Raw genomic sequence first — 18,685 nt, forward strand, 5'->3', positions numbered from 1 at the left:
GATAAGGATTAAAATAGGCAATATAAATGTGACTAACCATGAAAACAAGTACTGATTTACTTCTTGCTATTAGTGTCTTGAGCATTGTGAAAAAAAACAATATATATCACCAATTAAGCAAATTAAAACTAGTAAATTTGAGGATTTTTTTCCCATACTAGTAGATTTGATTAAAATGATTATCTTTGTTTTCTCCCCCCCAAAAATAACTCAATTTTAAGGATGTATCACTGAATATTTTCCAGGAAATATAAACACACCATGTAGATTCAAGTTCCATGTAGATTGAATAAGAGTAAAACCTTGGTTTGGGAGCATAATTCGTTCCAGAAACATGCTTATAATCCAGAGCACTTGTATATTAAAGCGGATTTCAAGAACCGTTGGCTCCGTTTTGATCATGTGATGTTCAGTGTCACGTACTGCTCATCTTGAGGAACGCTCACAGAACAAGTTACTCGCAATCCAGGGTTTTACTGCTTCTTTCAGAGTAATTGCGATAGTGTTAAAAAATTCTTACCTTTTAAAATTGCTGTTACTATAGGGGCGCCTGGGTGGTTCAGTCGGTTAAGTGTGTGACTTCGGCTCAGGTCACGATCTCATGGTTCATGGGTTCTAGCCCCACGTCGGGCTCTGCTGACAGCTCAGATTCTATGTCTCCCTCTCTCTCTCTGCCCCTCCCTGTTCACACTTTGTCTGTCTCAAAAATAAATAAACATTTAAAAAAATTAAAATTGCTGTTACTATAATTCATTTCAGTGCTTTGCAGAAAATCATAGTATGAAAGTTAGGGTTTTTTATGCTTAGCCACATTTAACAGGTTTGTTCTTATTCTCTGTGTCTTGGAAGAGATGTTCTGAATTATGTTTTATATTTAATAACAGCTTAGCTGGATGTCACTTATTTGCTTTACTTTTTAAAATAATCATTTTTATGTTATATGCAGTTCTAGTGCAAATCTGAGTTTTTGTCATATTTTTTAATGTATTCTGTTGGGTACAGGAGAATTTTAAAACTTGCTTATCACAGATTTAATCTCTCTCTGACACACACACTAGGCAGATGATGTTAGCGCTCTCCTGACAGCAGCCATGCCCCCTTCTGCTCTGCCTTCATGTTATAAACCTCAAGTGCTCAATGGTGTGAGAAGCCCAGGAGCTACCGGAGATGCTCTGTCTTCAGGTCCATCCAGCCCATCAAGTCTTTCTGCAGCCAGCAGTCTTGACAACTTATCTGGGAGTTTTTCTGAACTGTCTTCAGTAGTTAGTTCAAGTGGAACAGAGGGTGCCTCTAGCTTGGAGAAAAAGGAGGGTGAGAATAACTTTCTAACTTGTATTGTAGCCGCCTAGTTGTCATTTAGAATGCAAACAAGTCATGTTTTAAATACAACTGTTAGTATCAGATTCATTAGCATAGCCTTAAAATTTTAGTCTTTCATTGTTTTCTTTACATTATGCTTTCAAAAGGTTTAGATGGCTTGCGCTTGAGTAGTTATGCCTTTACCTAGTCCAGTATATTATTACAGAGTTAGGAAATATCTTTACTCCATATCAGAATACCCAGTTGTGAAGATCTTTTTTTTTTAAAGGAAAGAAAAAGACAGCATACTTGCGGTCTCTATAAAGCTGTTCTCTTTACCTTTTACCTGTCAAAATTCATCTCACCTTATGTAACATTGTGGAACTTGTTTTCATAAACTTTTTTGTGAAGTAGCTTATATCTTTTTGAGTGGAAATATAATTGACACACTAGTTTCAGTATGGGCACTTATTTTAAAGATACAGTTAAAAATAAATTTTTTTTAATGAAATGTTTTTTTTAACCTGAAAGTGCCCCATTGGCTGTTTCTTCTATGATGTTGAGATTTTGTAGCTTTCTCTTTTTGCAATTTTTGATGCAATGTTTTGCTTCGTCTTTGCATTCTTGATGTGTATAGTAATACCACATAACCTTGTTGCTAAAATGTTGATATACCTTATTCTGTTTGTTTGTTCTGGATTTTTTATTTTCCAGTTCCAGCAGTAGATTTTAGCATAACTCAATTTGTAAGGAATCTTGGGCTTGAGCACCTGATGGATATATTTGAGAGAGAACAGGTGAGTAAATGAATTGATTTGCTTGGTTTGGTGTTCTGTGAGACCTCAAGAAAAAATTAGGACATCCTTGAAGTGCCTTAAACCATTCAACTGTTTGTGGGGAGAGGAGAATGTTTTTTTAAGGGACTGGAAATCAGTTAACTCTTCTAATTGGGCTTGATCTTGGAATTTCTGCTTAGTTTATTAGCACATAAAAATGGACTCTCATGAAATAAGAAGTACATTGAAACAAATGAAAATACACATTCTTTTAAGTGCACATGGGACATGCGCCAGAATAGGTCACATATTAAGTCACAACATCAGGCCTCAACAAATGCAGAAAGATTGAAATCATACCATGCGTATTTTCTGACCACAGCGCTTTGAAACCAGGTCAACCATAAGAAAATTTTTGGAAAGACCATAAATACATGGAGATTAGACAACATGTATTAAACAATGAATGGGTCAACCAGGAAATCAAAGAAGAAATTTAAAAATATATGGAAAAATGGACTGTGGTGTAGTAATAGTAAAATAGCTTTCCCAAATGGAAAGCTTAGCTTATTTAGCCCTTAAAATAAGTTATCCTTGAGCTTGGTTTGTTTAGTTCAGTTGTGTCACTCATTGCCTGCCCTGAGTCTGACACTTCACTAGCCACTATGGGAAGGTATATAGATATGCTAAGTATGTATCTGGGCTTTTCCAGAGTAGTCCCAATTTATGCCATCAGAATACTGGTGTTTTTTCTTTTTCTTTTTTTCTTTTTTTTGGTTCAGAAAATATAGTTAGTATAGACTTGTACTCCTGAGGAATTTTTGATCTACTTATGATCTAACAACATATGAAGAAATAAGTTTTGGGCATAGATTTTAGAAATTCAAAGGGAAAAAAAAGGTTATTGCAAGCTGGACTACTCAGGAAAAGTTTCATGGGAGATGTATAAATAATACAGGATCTTTAGAATGTCTTCAGTTTCACAAAGTGGAAATAAAATATTTGAGGGTAAAGAAATAGTTTGAACCCTGAGGCACAAGTACCAGTTAGCATAGTCTGGAGTCTGGAGGAACCAGTGAAGGCCATGTATAAATGGGTGGGTTGTGGAGTGATGGTGGAAAAGACAAAATAGAATACCTGAATGTGATTAACTTGAAAGTACATTTTTGTTTCACAGCTTAATTCGGTTCAGGTTCTTATGTTAAATGACAATAACGCTATTTAACAACTGGTTTGCTTTCATTTCTAAGCTGTTCAAAAAAATCTAAAGTAAATGTTTGAATCTAATACATTGTGAGAACACCAGTATGTGAATGTCTACCAAATAGAAGTCTTCTAAACAGTTTCATCCTCTTTTGTAAGATCACCTTGGATGTGTTAGTTGAGATGGGGCACAAGGAGCTGAAGGAGATTGGAATCAATGCTTATGGACATAGACACAAACTAATCAAAGGAGTTGAAAGACTTCTCTCTGGACAACAAGGTATTTATTTTAAATCAGTGCTAACAATTTAATGGTTGGTATAAAGGCAGCCCTCAACTTACTAAATGATCATTTAAAATCTATGAGAGAGAGTCCATTTAATAGGAAGAGCAGTGATTAGAATTTGTGAAACCTGGTATCAGGTCTTAATGCTGCTACTGTTAAGTTTACTGAGCTTCTGCTGTTAGTAGGTGAACTTAAGTAAAATTTCTGGGCTATTCAGAAGTTTGGGAATTGCTTTAGCTCTGAAGTATTTCTCTTAAGTATTCAGTTACTTCTGAAGTTATTCTAGCCCTAAAATTATGAGTCTAAAAGATCAGAAGCTTGAATATCTTTCTGTCTTATGATAATATAATAGGCAATGCCTAGGCATTGAGGTCTGCCCATAAAATAATGTTGTAAATCTCTTTTTGTTCTATGTAAATGGCTAAATTCTTTAGCACTTGCTGTGAAAGTACTGGGAAACAGTGTTGTAACTGAGAACACTTGACAGAACAGCATTGAATAATATCTTTATTTCTTCTGAACATTACTTAAAATGAAAATTGCATTTGTTCAACAGATGTTAACATTTCCCATGTACCAAGTCCCAGGTATGAAAAGGTGAATTGTTCTAAATATCAAGGCCGCATTTTTAACTTGTTAAACTAAGGGTGTGATTTACCCTGTCTGCGGTCAGACACATCCTGTCATTGAAGTCCTGGCTGTACAACTGGAGTTGAAGAAAAACCCAGACTAGCAAAAATGAAGAGCTTTTCAGGGAAGGATGTATGGTAGGCAGGGTAGGGGCCATCTCTTGAAAAGGAAAAACTACCTCTAAAAAGTAGGTGACTGAAGCTAAGCAATACTTTACACTGGAATTCTGAAATAGAATCGATTGAAAGTGGATGCACTTTACTTTCCTGGTAGGGACTAGGGCAAAATGTTTAAAATATGAGGTAGTCTAGGATATGTCTAGTATAGATGACAAAATTGTATGAGATAAAGAAGACAGAAAACCCGTGACTCCCTGGAATGTTAGTATACAATATAAAAAGTATCAAAAATGAAGAGAAACTAGAACCTGCAGTTGTAGACAGCCGTCATGACTCTACTAGAATAATACCAATCCGGTAGGATAGAAATTACGGTGGAGTACTGGAATAACAAGGGTCACTTATGAAAGAGGCAGGTTAAAAAGGAAATCGGACAGTGTTTGTTCATTAAACATATAGTGTCTGGGACACAGTTATTAAGACTGCATTGAAAGGCTCAGGAAACAATGACAGAAACAGGCACACCGCCTCCAAGTGGCAGAGGTGTGTAACTCTGTGCCACTTCTGGTCTGTGGTCATTCTGATACATACAGCTGCAATCGCAAAGGATCATTCACTCCCACGTGGAGGAGAAATGTCACGACGCAGAATGACTGTGTCTGCTCTAGCACGTCAGGGTCTCTTGCCTACATAAAGTTATCACCTTCCTTGTCTTCATTTGAAGCCAGGATTCTATACCTACATTCTACCTCATTTGCAAAGTGGAACCCGTGGCAGTCTTCTGACAGTCTCTCATTTTGCTGGCTTAGCCTTAGCTCTCATTCAGTGCATCAAGTCAATACATTACTTGTCCTGATCTTTTAGTGTTTATAAGACATCTTGGGGTGGTCCAGAGATGGTTTGGTCAAGCGTGTGTCATGGTCTTTATTCTGGTAAGTCTTTAGTCTCTGAAATATTCTTCTTTGTAAAGTCTCCATACTTCCTGTAGATAATGTACTTCAGACAATGTAATTCACATTACATACCTGATAAGTCTTTATCAGAGTTTAGCATGCTGGTGGTGGTCTTGTTATTCAGACCAGACCCAGAACTAGAACAGTGCTCTTAGTCTCTACACTCACACTGTCATGCATTGACCCAGCAGTAATGGATTTGAGCCCTACCTGGGAAAACAGCAGAGCTTTAGAGATCTTGTAGAGACTGAAGGAAAGGTTTGTTACAAATACATGGAAGAAATTAGAAAATTCTGTTTAAAATTCCTCTTGAAAAGTTTTTGTGAGAGTAAAGGTACAAAATACATAGTTGTCTTGACCATTGACATTCAGAAAACACAGCATTCATTGCTGAATTAGAGACTGTGAGGGGTTAGAATAAGCATTCAGGGAACGCCTGGGTGGTTCAGTTGGTTAAGCGTCCAACTCTTGGTTTTGGCTCAGGTCATGATCTCCTGGTTTGTGGGTTCAGGCCTCGCATCGGGTTCTGTGCTGACAGTGCAGAGCCTGCTCAGGATTCTCTCTCTCTCCCCCTCCCTCCCCCCTCTTGAGCGTGCACACATTCTCTCTCACACAAACTTCTAAGTAAATAAATAAATTGAAAAAATGAAAAATGAAAAACAGAATAAGCATTCAGTAGTCGGTAAACTATGGAGTGTCATTCTAGGATGATTTAAAATTACCTGGAGCTGTATAAATTTCTGTCATAATTCTTCCTCATATTTACAGAAATTAAAGAGACTAAATGTTGAAAGTGCTGAGTAGTTAGTAAAGGAAATAATCTGAAGAAGAAATTTTGTGACAACCTCCTTAAGGATAAGGGGTAAAGAATAGAAAGGTTTTTCTGCATTATTCCCACAAAACCCTTACAACTTGTTGTGTCAAAATTAGCAACCTAAATGCAGTGTGGTGTTCTGGTTTGGATCCTAAAACAGAAAAAGAACATTAATGGGAAAATCTAATGAAATCCAAATAAATTCTGTAATTTACTTAACAAGTGTGACCAGTGTTGTACTGTGGCTATATAGAATGGTAACATTGGAGGAGCATTAATATTCCTAATGGTGACATTAGGAAGTTGAGTAAAAGGTACACAGTGACTCTCTACGTGATGTCAGTCTTTCTGAAAATGTAAATTAGTCCAAAATTAAAAGTTTTTAAAAATAGGTAGTAAGCAAGAAAAAAAAAGTAGTAAGCATCAGATAAATCAGGTGGCCATTTTGGGTTGATGTTAATTGGAGGGGATGGGGACTTGGCGTAATTTTTTTTTTACCTTCAAATTTTATTTACTAGGTCTTAACCCGTACTTAACTCTGAACACCTCTGGAAGTGGAACAATTCTCATAGATCTATCTCCTGATGATAAAGAGTTTCAGTCTGTGGAGGAAGAGGTATGTTCATTATACCTTAAATAAATGTTGGTTCAATAGCTGAACTTCCTAGAGGTTTCCAGATCTTGAAAATGTAATAGGATTTTAATTGTCCCTAACTCTTTACCACCTGGATGAATGTTCAAAATCGGCGTTCAAGGTACACTCCCTCAATAAACCTTGAATCCAGTAACTTGGTTCAATACTACAATTAATACTGACACAGAATTCTGTTGGAGAAGAGTTTACTGTCATTTGGGGGGGGGGGGGGGTGCGGGGGAGATGCAAATATTCCCTCCCTTCATGAAGGCAATTGCAAACCCCAGTATCTCATACAAGACCCAGAATATGTGGATGCTACTTTTCCAGGAAGTTTTTCTTCCAGCTTTCTTTTCACGGAACTCTTGGATCCACTGAAATCTTTGAATAGTGCTTTACAGTTTGAAGAACACGTATCCTGTATGTGTGAGGAACACAGGGATAGAAACTTGAGTGAAACTGAGTTCTAATACTCCAGAAACTCCAGCTCTCAATGGAGTACATATTGTGCTTTACTAGGGCAAAATGAATGGGAGCAAATAAATGATTGTTTTATTTTTTTATTTTCTTTTAATTTTTTTTTTTTTTTTTTTTAATTTACATCCAAATTAGTTAGCATGTAGTGCAACAATGATTTCAGGAGTAGATTCCTTAGTGCCTCTTACCCATTTAGCCCATCCCCCCCTCCTACAGCCCCTCCAGTAACCTTCCGTTTGTTCTCCATATTTATGAGTCTTCTCTGTTTTGTCCCCTTCCCTGTTTTTATATTATTTTTGTTTCCCTTCCCTTATGTTCATCTGTTTTGTCTCTTAAAGTCCTCATATGAATGAAGTCATATGATATTTGTCTTTCTCTGACTGACTCATTTCACTTAACATAATACCCTCTAGTTCCATCCATGTAGTTGCAAATGGCAAGAATTCATTCTTTTTGATTGCCAAGTAATACTCCATTGTGTATATATACCACATCTTTATCCCTTCATCCAATCAATGGACATTTGGGCTCCTTCCATACTTTGGCTATTATTGATAGTGCTGCTATAAACATTGGGGTTCATGTGTCCCTTTGAAACAGCACACCTGTATCCCTTGGATAAATACCTAGTAGTGCAATTGCTGGGTTGTAGGATAGTTCTATTTTTAGTTTTTTGAGGAACCTCCATACTGTTTTCCAGAATGGCTGCACCAGCTTGCACTCCCAGATTGTTTTATTTTTTAGCATGTGAGGTGGTTAGCTTTGTATGTTTAACTCACCCATGCATCTGCTCCTTTTTCTTCCTTTAGTTTGCATTATATAATTTTCGCCTAAAAGTATTGTTTCCAGATTGACTAGCTAACAGCTATCTCTAGAAAGTAGTACTTGTGAAGTTATAGAAGAATTCTTATATAAACAAGAAAAATATTAAAATCTCATTTTGTATTCTCAAAAACAGAATCATAGGCGTCAAGAACCATTTTCCCCAAATCAAAAAAAGCAAAAGTAGGGGGTGCCTGGGTGGCTCAGTCAGTTGAGCATCCGACTTCGGTTCAGGTCATGATCTCACAGTTCTTGGGTTCCTGAGTTTGAGCCCCATATGGGGCTCTGTGCGGACAGCTCAGAGCCTGGAGCCTGCGTCAGATTCTGTGTGTCTTTCTCTGCCACTCCCCTGTTTGCTCTCTCTCAAAAATAAACATTAAAACAAATTTTTGAAGGAAAAACAAAAGTTAATACACATATATTTGACATATTTTTCCATCAGATGCAAAGTACAGTCCGAGAGCACAGAGATGGAGGTCATGCAGGTGGAATCTTCAACAGATACAATATTCTCAAGGTAATAAGTTAGTGAAAATAAAGTTTTCTGTGACCGTAGTTTTCAAAGCCTGAAACAGTAATTAACTTTCATAAGAATATAATCTGTCTAGCCTAGTAAGTCTTTGACATAGCATCAAGGGATATTTGGGGAAAGGGTAGATCCTTAAAGGTTAAGATTCTCAAAATCCCTGTACTGTTTTTCATTTTTTCTTTCTTTCTTTATTCCTTTTTTTGTGCTGTTTTCGTAACAAATAATTCAGCATTTGTTGAATTATCTTGAGATCATGATAAATCCATTAGGTTTAGGACCTTAAATGTATAAATTATTCAAGTACTCCTTTGTAGCAAAGCTGAATTTTCTTTGTGGCTCAAGAAAGGACTCCATCTTTATACTTATTTGTCCTGTGACTACTCCGTGTGTCCATGAGTCCCCCATCTATACAACTTTTTTATAATTCTAATAGTACTCCCTCTGTACCTTCATCTTTTCCAAAAATAGTCTGAGGTTTTAAGTCATTCAAAGGAGAGTCCTGTCTTTGCTTGATACCAGGTACTCTTCTCAGGGCCTTTTCCAACTTTGCTGTGTTTTTCTTGAACTACAGCAAACAAAAATGCACGCTCTACTTGAGATGAATAAATCTTTTTATTAACTACATTGATATATTCTTAATAATTATGAAATAAGACAAATAAAATGTGGCAAGTATCTTTTTAATACCTAAATTTTAAACTCAAAAGTGAACAGTATCAAATATTTCAGCTGTTTTATATTATTGTCATATATATACTATTATAAGTGTTATATTAGATGTTGTATTTTAGAGTTAGTGAATACTAAAACTATAGGAGATTACTTTGTTCATCCTATTAGATGATTTAAGGTAAAGAAATCCTGGGAGCTCCTCTTTATTAGTTTATATCATAGTGTGACAAGAGTGACATCTTGATATTTCCATTCATGAACATATGTAATATTTTTAATAAGGCAAATAATCATGCCTTTTATTTTCTTAATATAAGTGAGATCGCTGTGTCAGTTGTGTTCCTTGATTACATCTGTAGCCATATTTGAGTTTTTTTAAGCCAAGACTAAATCCACCAGCTCCCAGATGTGCTCTAGGACCAGCAGGGGGCTGTAACACCTTTAAGCACAGCCAAGAAACAGCTCTAGGGTTGTGAATTTTGATCCTAGAAATACTCCCAGTGAGACCAGCATCCATCTTTAACTCTTCTCAAGACAAAAATTTTAGGAATTGGAGGGATAGGGAAAGGTAGAGAGAGTAGTAGAGGCGTGTCTGTGTGTGTGTGTTTTAAGAATGTTTTTTGCTGGGGGTTATTTCAAATATTTTTCATTAAAAGCAGATACAGATGATACTTTGAGCCAAATAAAATAGGATGAGGTGAAAGATAGCCGTTCTCTTTTTAATACTTACATACAGAATTCAGTATACCTGATTTGGAGCTGTTTTAGTAATAATTCTAAATTAATGAGAATGGAAGTATTTTAGTTTATGGTATTCTTGACCTTCCCATAAGTCCATATATAGCTTTTTTCCCTTTGAAGTTTTTCATTTCCAAAATGTAGCTATATTTCTATCTTTATGTTTGAGACCAAGTGTTTTTAGCTGACTAAAATAAAACATAGTTTATATTTCAGAGAAGTTTTGCCTCTCTTCTGACTATGTGGCCTATTTAGGTTAAGATGAACAAGTAAAGTAGGTAAGTAATTATGACGTAAAGATTTTGATTCCTCTGGTTTTTTTTTTATAGATTCAGAAAGTTTGTAACAAGAAACTATGGGAAAGATACACCCACAGAAGAAAAGAAGTTTCTGAAGAAAACCACAACCATGCAAATGAAAGAATGTTATTTCATGGTAAGATTCCTCAGGGCAGGGGGCAGCGCTGGCAGGCTCAGTAGGTAGAGCATGTGACTCTTGATCTCAGCGTCATGAATTCAAGCCCCAATTTAGGGTGGAGATTACTTAAAAATTTTTTTTAAATGAAATCTTTAAAATAAAGAGCTGTTGTCATTGAACTTAGGGAATTTTCTAAGAACTTCTGTTGGATTGAAAGCACTATTTGTCTTGAAATTTCCTGTTTTCTTTTATGCTGCAAATTGACAGGTGTTGATTGGTCTTTGAGATTTATAGCAAAGATAAATGTAAATGTTAACGTAGTGTTTATCAAGTCTTCAAGCACATAGTAACTCCAGTATGTTTCTTCATTTGGCCTTGATTGCAGAAAATTTTTAGAGACCTGTAAAGTTCTATGAAACACATTTAAATTTTACAGTCCCCTGGAAGAATGGCTATAGCAGACTGAATTGGTAGATAATATCTAAATGGTATTTCTCATTCTAAAACCCTAAAAATCATCATGATGCTCTCTTGTCAAAGAGTGTAATATTCATTTAGGTACTGACTTGATGGTTATAATGAATGATTTTTCTGTTTTATAATAAATGATTTTGGTTTTTCCAAATTAATTGAAATAAGTGATTCTGGTCTTCTGTAGTTCTGTAGTGGAATTCAGTATATTTTCCTATTCCTTTATGAACAGGGACACTAATCTTAATCAGTTAACTGTTACATTGGCTTTTCCTAACACCCACCCCTCACCCTACTCTCTGGCCTTGATCCCATGACTACCTCCTTTCCTTTGACTAAGCTCTCCTTCTTGGCACCCATGCACGGAAGAGGGTGAGAGTAGTCAGTATGCAGAGAGTGAAGGAACACACATTTGCAGATAGAATCTGGTGTGACAGGATGAAAGGCAGCGAAGTGGAGAGATGAGAAGGAAGTATAAAGAAGAGAATAAACATGAAAAGACCGCTTTGGCCACTTGATATCTAGAAAAAGCACACAGACATGGGATGTCACTGTAAGGCTTAACTGCATACAGCCTTGCTATAGGAGATGAATTATGAGACTCTTGGTTCTGGATTTGAGGTGTGGAATTTGGTAACTTTAGCATTGATATTTTAAGTGATCTTTTTTTCTAATTGAATCTTTGTGTGTCCTATTTTTTGGCATTTGATCCACCCCCTTATTAGAAACGTCAATCAACGTTAGCATTTCTTTTAAAGTAGTTAATTATTGGGGCGCCTGGGTGGCTCAGTGGGTTAAGTGTCCGACTTCGGTTCAGGACATGATCTCACAATTTGTGAGTTCAAGCCCCATGTTGGGCTCTGTGCTGACAGCTCGGAGCCTGCAGCCTGCTTCAGATTCTTTGTCTCCCTCTCTCTCGGCTCCTTCCCCACTCACACTCTGTCTCTCTCTCTCTCAAAAATGAATAAACGTTAAAAAAATTTTTTTAATAAAATAAAATAATGTAGTTATTCTAAAGGAATAAACTAGGTGACAGGTAACTTGTTATCCTTGTTTTTTTAATATTCTTTATATCGGTGGTCAGTATGTATGTTTAGGAATTTAACTTCAATGAAGATTTCATTTTATTCTTCTAAGATAATTTTAAATTCTTATCCATCTACATCTGTTTTAGGATCTCCCTTTGTGAATGCGATTATCCATAAAGGCTTTGATGAAAGGCATGCCTACATAGGTGGCATGTTTGGAGCTGGGATTTATTTTGCTGAAAACTCTTCCAAAAGCAATCAGTATGTATATGGAATTGGAGGAGGTACTGGGTGTCCAGTTCACAAAGACAGATCTTGTTACATTTGCCACAGGTAAGAGATCACTTGTTCTCATTTAGTTTGATAAGAATTTAATAAGAACTAGTTTCATATTTGAGAAATTAGGGGAGCAAGGCATCATCTTGGACAACTTTAGGACTCCAAGATAGGTATTTTTCCGGTTGCTTTTGGCTTTCTCACCAGTTGTAACAGGAGCCAGTGTTTATTAAATGATCTGTGTGAGCCAAGCACAGTTCAAACCACTTGACCTATTTAACTCATTTAATCATTAGAACACCTAGTGCTTTGAACAGTATGAAGCAGAAAATATCATTGGGCATGAGAGATTTTATTGTGGCCCTTAAATATTATAGGACTGTGGATTCTTTAAAAATGTGTATTCAAATGCGAAAATGGCATTCCTTTGCCAAGTCTAGTATTTCATAGGAATGCCTGTAGGAGTCTCTCTTCCACTGTGATATGATCCTAATCCTGAATTTGTGATATTACTACTTGAAAAACTTATCATGAAACACATTCCTTTTAAAAAGCACATTATTATCAAATAACTACTTTGCACTTTTTCCCCCCGGTTTTACTCTGGCCTAACTCAGTTGTTAAAATCATTCAAATAACTTGCCCCTAATTAATCCTCATAGGTAAATATAAATTATCTTTTGTCATTTGAAAAATTGAGTAAGGTTAATTACTGAAATTCACTCAACAGTTAGGGTACTGCTTATACAGATCTGAAGCAATCTTCATCAGATACTAGCAAGCAGGAGAATCACCTAAAGAGCTCGCTAAAACACAGATTCCTGAGCCCTACCTACTGAGTTGCTGACTTAGTAGGCCTGAGAGGAGGCCCTAGAATATGAATTTCTACCAAGTTGTCAGGTGATGCTAATGTTTCTGATCACTGATCTTGAAGAAAACCCTAGAGCAGTAGTTCTCAGCCTTGGTGACACATTGGAATCACCTGGGCAGCTTTAAAAACTACTGATGCATGTGTCCCACCCTCAGAGGTTCTCATATAATTGGTCTGGCATTAGGATTTGTAAAGGCTTTCCAGCTGATTTTGAAAGGTTGCCGAGGTAAAGAACTCTGGTCCTGGAGAGAAACAAGATTTGTTTTTGTATTACTCTTGTTTTCCCCCTAAGTTTAGACTTATGTAGGTGCCTGAAGTCAGCCCTTTTGGATATGAACTCCCATCCACTTCTGTTTTAGATCATAAATTGGACAGTTTAGAAAGCTTGTAATCTCTTGAGATTCTGTAAATTCAACTCTGCTGTCATATTATCTGGAGGTAAAATAGTTCAGATTATAATAATGTTCTAGTACCACCTCTCATTACTTTTTAGAACAGAGTGATTGGCTGTCTGGAAATAAGTTTATTAAAATTTTTAGGGGCACCTGGGTGGCTCAGTCAGTTAAGCATCCGACTTCAGCTCAGGTCATTATCTCACAGTTCGTGGGTTTGAGCCCCACATCAGGCTCTGCTGACAGCTCAGAGCCTGGAGCCTGCTTCAGATTCTGTGTGTCTCCCTCCCTCCCTCCCTCCCTCTTTCTCTCTCTCTCTCTCTCTCTCTCAAAAATAAATAAACATTAAAGAAAAAATTTGGGGGGCGCCTGGGTGGCTCAGTTGGTTGGGTGTCCGACTTTGGCTCAGGTCATGATCTCATGGTTCATGCGTTCGAGCCCCGTGTCGGGCTCTGTGCTGACAGCTCAGAGCCTGGAGCCCGTTTCAGATTCTGTGTCTCCCTCTCTCTGCCCCTCTCCTGCTCATGCTCACTCTCTCTCAAAAATAGATAAACATTAAAAAGACTTTTGTCTTTGGATTATCACAGGGCTGATTGGGACTATAATACAAATTGATTAGCAATGCTAAGGTTTCCAACAGGCTTATTTAGAATAAAAAGTATAGATAGCCTCTCTTTGGAGAATAGAATTAACTCATTCACCAAAATCTCTTTCTGTCCTTGGAAAAGAAGAAAAGCCATGAAGTAATAAAAAAAAAAAAGCTTATTGGAAATAAGGCAAGTCAATCATATATATGCCTGGGGATTGGGAGAGTAATCCACTTAAACTTCTGGTAAGGGAAGACCTATTTGAGGAACTAACATTGCAGCCGAAACCTAAAAAAACCAAGTGTTAGCCAGTTTGAAGAGTGGTAGAATAGATGCCATTCTCTATAGTAAAGGAAACTGTGTATGATGGTCACTAGGTAAGAGAGTTGGTTTGTGTGAAGAAACAAAATTAATGCTCCTGGTACACAACACAAGGTAAGATTAGAGAATTTGGAGCCATTGTAAGGAATTTGGATTTTCTTCCAAGCATACTGAGTAACCTCTACAGGGTTTTAAGCAGAAAAGTGATGTGATTTGATTAATGTTTTATGTGTTGGATTTTTTTTTTTTTTCCTAAATAACTTGTTGCTTGGATGGAAAATAGTTTAGGAATTAGAGTAGAAATAGAGTAGTTCAGAGGCCATTGTTCCCAATCCAACTGAAAATTTTGGTGATTTGAATTTAATGGTAGCCATAGAATTAAGAGAATGAGTTTCAGATATAATTTGAAGGTGGAATCAACTAGACTTAGTTGAATCAATGTCCAACTTTGCAAGCTACTTCATGGGGGTTCCTTAAGTTTGCTTCTCCTTCTCACTTGGGCTGTGGTTTGTGCTTTTGCTAGGATACAAACAAGTGGAGTCTCCGTCTCTATAAGGTCATTCCATTCTCAGTTGTTATAGTTAAAATAAGGATTAATTAAAGTGGCAGATTCATTAATGAGAGTAGAAGACATTCTCACAAAGTTCTTTTAAGGGTGAAATGACAAAACAACTTGTGTTTATGTATAAATATATTAAAAAGCTTATGCAGTCTACACAGACAATGTCTTCTACTGCCTTGTCTTCAGAGAGATCTTTTCCCTTCCATGTTATAGGCAGCTGCTCTTTTGCCGGGTAACCCTGGGAAAGTCTTTCCTGCAGTTCAGTGCAATGAAAATGGCACATTCTCCTCCAGGACATCACTCAGTCACTGGTCGACCCAGTGTAAATGGACTAGCTTTAGCTGAATATGTTATTTACAGAGGAGAACAGGTAATTCAGTTTTATTTGCTCATCTTCAGAAATTATTTAGAGCCATACTTTAACCTTTTCTTACTAATCTCTTAAACTGACACGGCATATTGCCCTGAGAACTGGGTTGTTGTTTTTTTTTTTTAACTTTTATTTGGAAATAATTTCTCATTTACAGAAAAGTTGCAAAAATAATCGAGAAGTCCCTTATTTTCCCATTGTCAACATTTTATCGTTCTCTCCCGCGTGTGTGTGAATACAGTTTTGTTTTTCCTGAACTGCTTGAGGGGAAGTTGTAGGCTTGTTGCTTTACCCTTACATACTTTAGTGTGTATTTCCCCAAAACAAGGACATTGTCTTAAAATTATCAAAATCGGGAAAATACCATTGTTACAATATTCTATCTAACTTACAGACTTTATTCAGATTTTGCCAACTACAGTGGATCTTTTTTCTGTTTCTTGCCTTCTGTAAAATATATTTAATCAGAATCCTGTATTTAGTAGTTAACCTATCTGTAGCAAAGAAGCAAACAATTCCCTCTTGCTCTTAGTGACACAGATCCAGTCAAAAGCATCTCTAGATGCTTGTGTTCTAGAGCAGTGTTCTTAACTGAGGAAATGTAGCAGAATCACCTCAGTTATTAAAAACAAACACATACTTAGTATTCATCCTAGACCTTCTGATTCAGAACCTAAGTGATTGGAATCAAGGTAAGGATGTTTTGAGAAAATGTCCTTAGATGATTCCGATCCACAGCACTAATTTAGAACCTCTTTTCTAAAGTTTGGAAATCCTTATAGTAAAATGTTTAAAACAGTTTGTTTACCAGTGTTTAAATTGATCTTTCTCTTTCAGGCTTATCCTGAATATTTAATTACTTACCAGATTGTGAGGCCCGAAGGTATGGTTGATGGATAAATAGTTGTTTTAGGAAACTAAATCCGCTGAACCTAAAGTCATCTAAGCAGCTGGTGGCCTATTAAGTTTTACTCCTTTGCTGAGAAGTATCATCTTGTCCACAAGCCTGTGGCCAAAGGATAAAAAAATGTGAAAGAAGTTTAACATTCTGACTTGATAAAGCTTTAATAATGTACAGTGTTTTCTAAGTATTTCCTGTTTTTCAGCACTTTAACAGATGCCATTCCAGGTTAAACTGGGTTTGTCTGTACTAAATTATAAACAAAGTTAACTTGAATCTTTTATATGTTATGCATTGATTCTAACAGAAAGTGTAATCCCCTCAACAGAACTCATTTTACTAATACAGTACTGTGTTCTTTAAAACACAGCATTTACACTGAATACAATTTCATTTGTAAAACTGTAAATAAGAGCTTTTGTACTAGCCCAATATTTATTTACATTGCTTTGTAATATAAATCTGTTTTAGAACTGCAGCGGTTTACAAATCGTTTTTCATATGTACTGCCCATCTGTACTTCATCGTGCATCATCATGATTGAGTGATCTTTACATTTGATTCCAGAGGCTATGTTGAGCTATTATTAGCAAAGACTTTGTCAGTTAGGAAAGATTGATATATCAGATTTAATTTGCTGATGGAAGCATTTATCTCTCATTAGAAATCTTTCCCATTTTAGAACTTACTTCATAAATACTCTGGGGATTTAATTTCTGGTACCTTTGTATGTATAAGACACATTCCAAAGAGCTCTAATTATGAACGTCCTGATAATTAAAGACACTTCTTTACTGGCTTCAAACTCCCGGGTTTCACATTGGAAAATTCTGTCATTTCATTTTGTAAAAATTAGAGCAAGTGCTTCTGTGTTTTAGAGGCTAAATCCTGCCAGTGAACAATTATGGTGTTCTTTTCATGGAGTGTAAATAGGAAGTTACATTTCAGAGGTAGGAACGGTAATTCTGACTAATTTTCCAATGTATTCTAATTACCCGAAATCTAAAGTGGGGGGATGGAAGGAGAAGCGAATGAGAGTGGGTCGTTTTTTATCCTAAGTAACTTTTTCTTGTTTTTTCTCCTTGGCCTTACTGTTAGAGCCGATCTTTACACCATAGGTAAACTGAACCCAGAACCATGAAATATAGGTGTCCCAGTTCTCTCCAGGCCGCCTGAATGGGCAGGTGCTCTGAGCCATTGCTTCCTGGTCCTCGGTTGCCTCATCATGACACTAACAGTCAGTTGGAAATACACGTTGTGTGTGCACCACATGGTGACCAGGCTTGTTTGGCAGCTGTGGAGGGGAATGCTATCCCATAAAATGCCATTCCTGTTTTCTAATGTAAAACTGTCTTTTCCATGAAATAGGCGAAAGCATCTTGGTACAGAGACATGAATTATAGCTTGTCAGTCTGGTCGTTGACTCTAGCTCCCTCAGAAAGCAAGGCAAGATTTTTACCGACTTACGTCTCTGTAAGTGGGAATGTTCCCCTTCAGTCTCTGTGCCAGTTCACTTTTGTTTTACATTTTATTCCGTCTCTAAATTATCTGGCCCTTTGCATTAACTTGTACATAAAGTGCTAGAAAATCATGTTTCTTGTCCTGAGTGAGAGTTAATCAGAGTAAATGCATATCTGGAGTTGTTTCTATGATGTAAATTGTGATCATTATTTAAGAGGTCAGTTCCTGACCTGGAAGTGCTTTTATACAGTTCTCTAAAAATTGCAGTTATGATCCTAAAGTAATTTCTTGGAACACAAATGGAGTATGCCAAATTTTATATAATTTTTCAGATTCTGGAAGCTTCCAGATTTTATAATTAGAAGCTAATGAGATGAGTTAATGGAATTTATATTTACCTACCTTATCTCTCAGCATTGAGCCCGTTACTCACCCTGTAGGTGAATCTGGAATTACTTTTCATGGAAAATCATCGAGATCTATGAGTTTATTTTATTGCAGCCTGTATTGTTTCATCTAATCCATTGCTTAATTAGTGTGTTATTTTTCTATGAATGATTATATTGTGGTTAATATGTTAGCATGGCAATATTTTCAAATAGCTTTTGGTTTGTTGACAGTTTGCGGGGTTTTGGGGGGTGGTTGGGGGGATTTTTTTTTTGGAGTTTTTGCATGAAATATCTTACTTTATAATGATGGAATTGCTTTTTCTTTTGTCTTGTGATTTTTTTTGGGGGGGGGGGGAGTGAGAATTAACTTTTTGTGTGGGTAGTACGATTATATCCATCTTGGGTGTCTTACTTGTACTGTATCACATTCCATACCTTCGTTTAATTCTTAATAAAGTGTTCATTTGTTTTTCTGGGTAGCATGGTAATTACTGGAATAGTATAAATGTTTTGAATGGTCTTGAGAAAATGGATTAAGATCGCAATAAACCACAATTGCAGGAAAACAATGCAGTTCTGAGTCTAACAGTGATAGAATGCAGTTTAAAATTTAAATATTGAGTTTTGTGACCATAATCTCTCAGATGCTTTGATATGTGATGCTTTTAGACATTTACTCCATCCAAT

General features: G+C 36.5%; 1 protein-coding gene across 3 annotated transcripts in view; it reads left to right on the forward strand.

The window, feature by feature from the left end:
- TNKS2 (tankyrase 2) overlaps positions 1–18,467 on the forward strand; it is a 67,454-nt gene extending 48,987 nt beyond the window's left edge. For 2 of the 3 annotated variants that reach the window (XM_045438193.1, XM_045438195.1), the window contains 9 exons: positions 1,059–1,311; positions 2,014–2,096; positions 3,438–3,558; positions 6,599–6,696; positions 8,456–8,530; positions 10,282–10,387; positions 12,015–12,201; positions 15,091–15,247; positions 16,085–18,467. In XM_045438193.1, coding sequence (XP_045294149.1) covers positions 1,059–1,311; positions 2,014–2,096; positions 3,438–3,558; positions 6,599–6,696; positions 8,456–8,530; positions 10,282–10,387; positions 12,015–12,201; positions 15,091–15,247; positions 16,085–16,147 — 1,143 coding nt within the window. In that variant the 3' untranslated portion in view covers positions 16,148–18,467. The remainder of the gene's footprint in view (positions 1–1,058; positions 1,312–2,013; positions 2,097–3,437; positions 3,559–6,598; positions 6,697–8,455; positions 8,531–10,281; positions 10,388–12,014; positions 12,202–15,090; positions 15,248–16,084) is intronic. The other variant, XM_045438194.1, reaches the window with a different exon arrangement.
- The last annotated feature ends 218 nt before the right edge of the window (positions 18,468–18,685 follow it).

The sequence above is a fragment of the Leopardus geoffroyi genome, chromosome D2 (assembly GCF_018350155.1).
Source record: "Leopardus geoffroyi isolate Oge1 chromosome D2, O.geoffroyi_Oge1_pat1.0, whole genome shotgun sequence".
NCBI classification, from domain to species: domain Eukaryota; kingdom Metazoa; phylum Chordata; class Mammalia; order Carnivora; family Felidae; genus Leopardus; species Leopardus geoffroyi.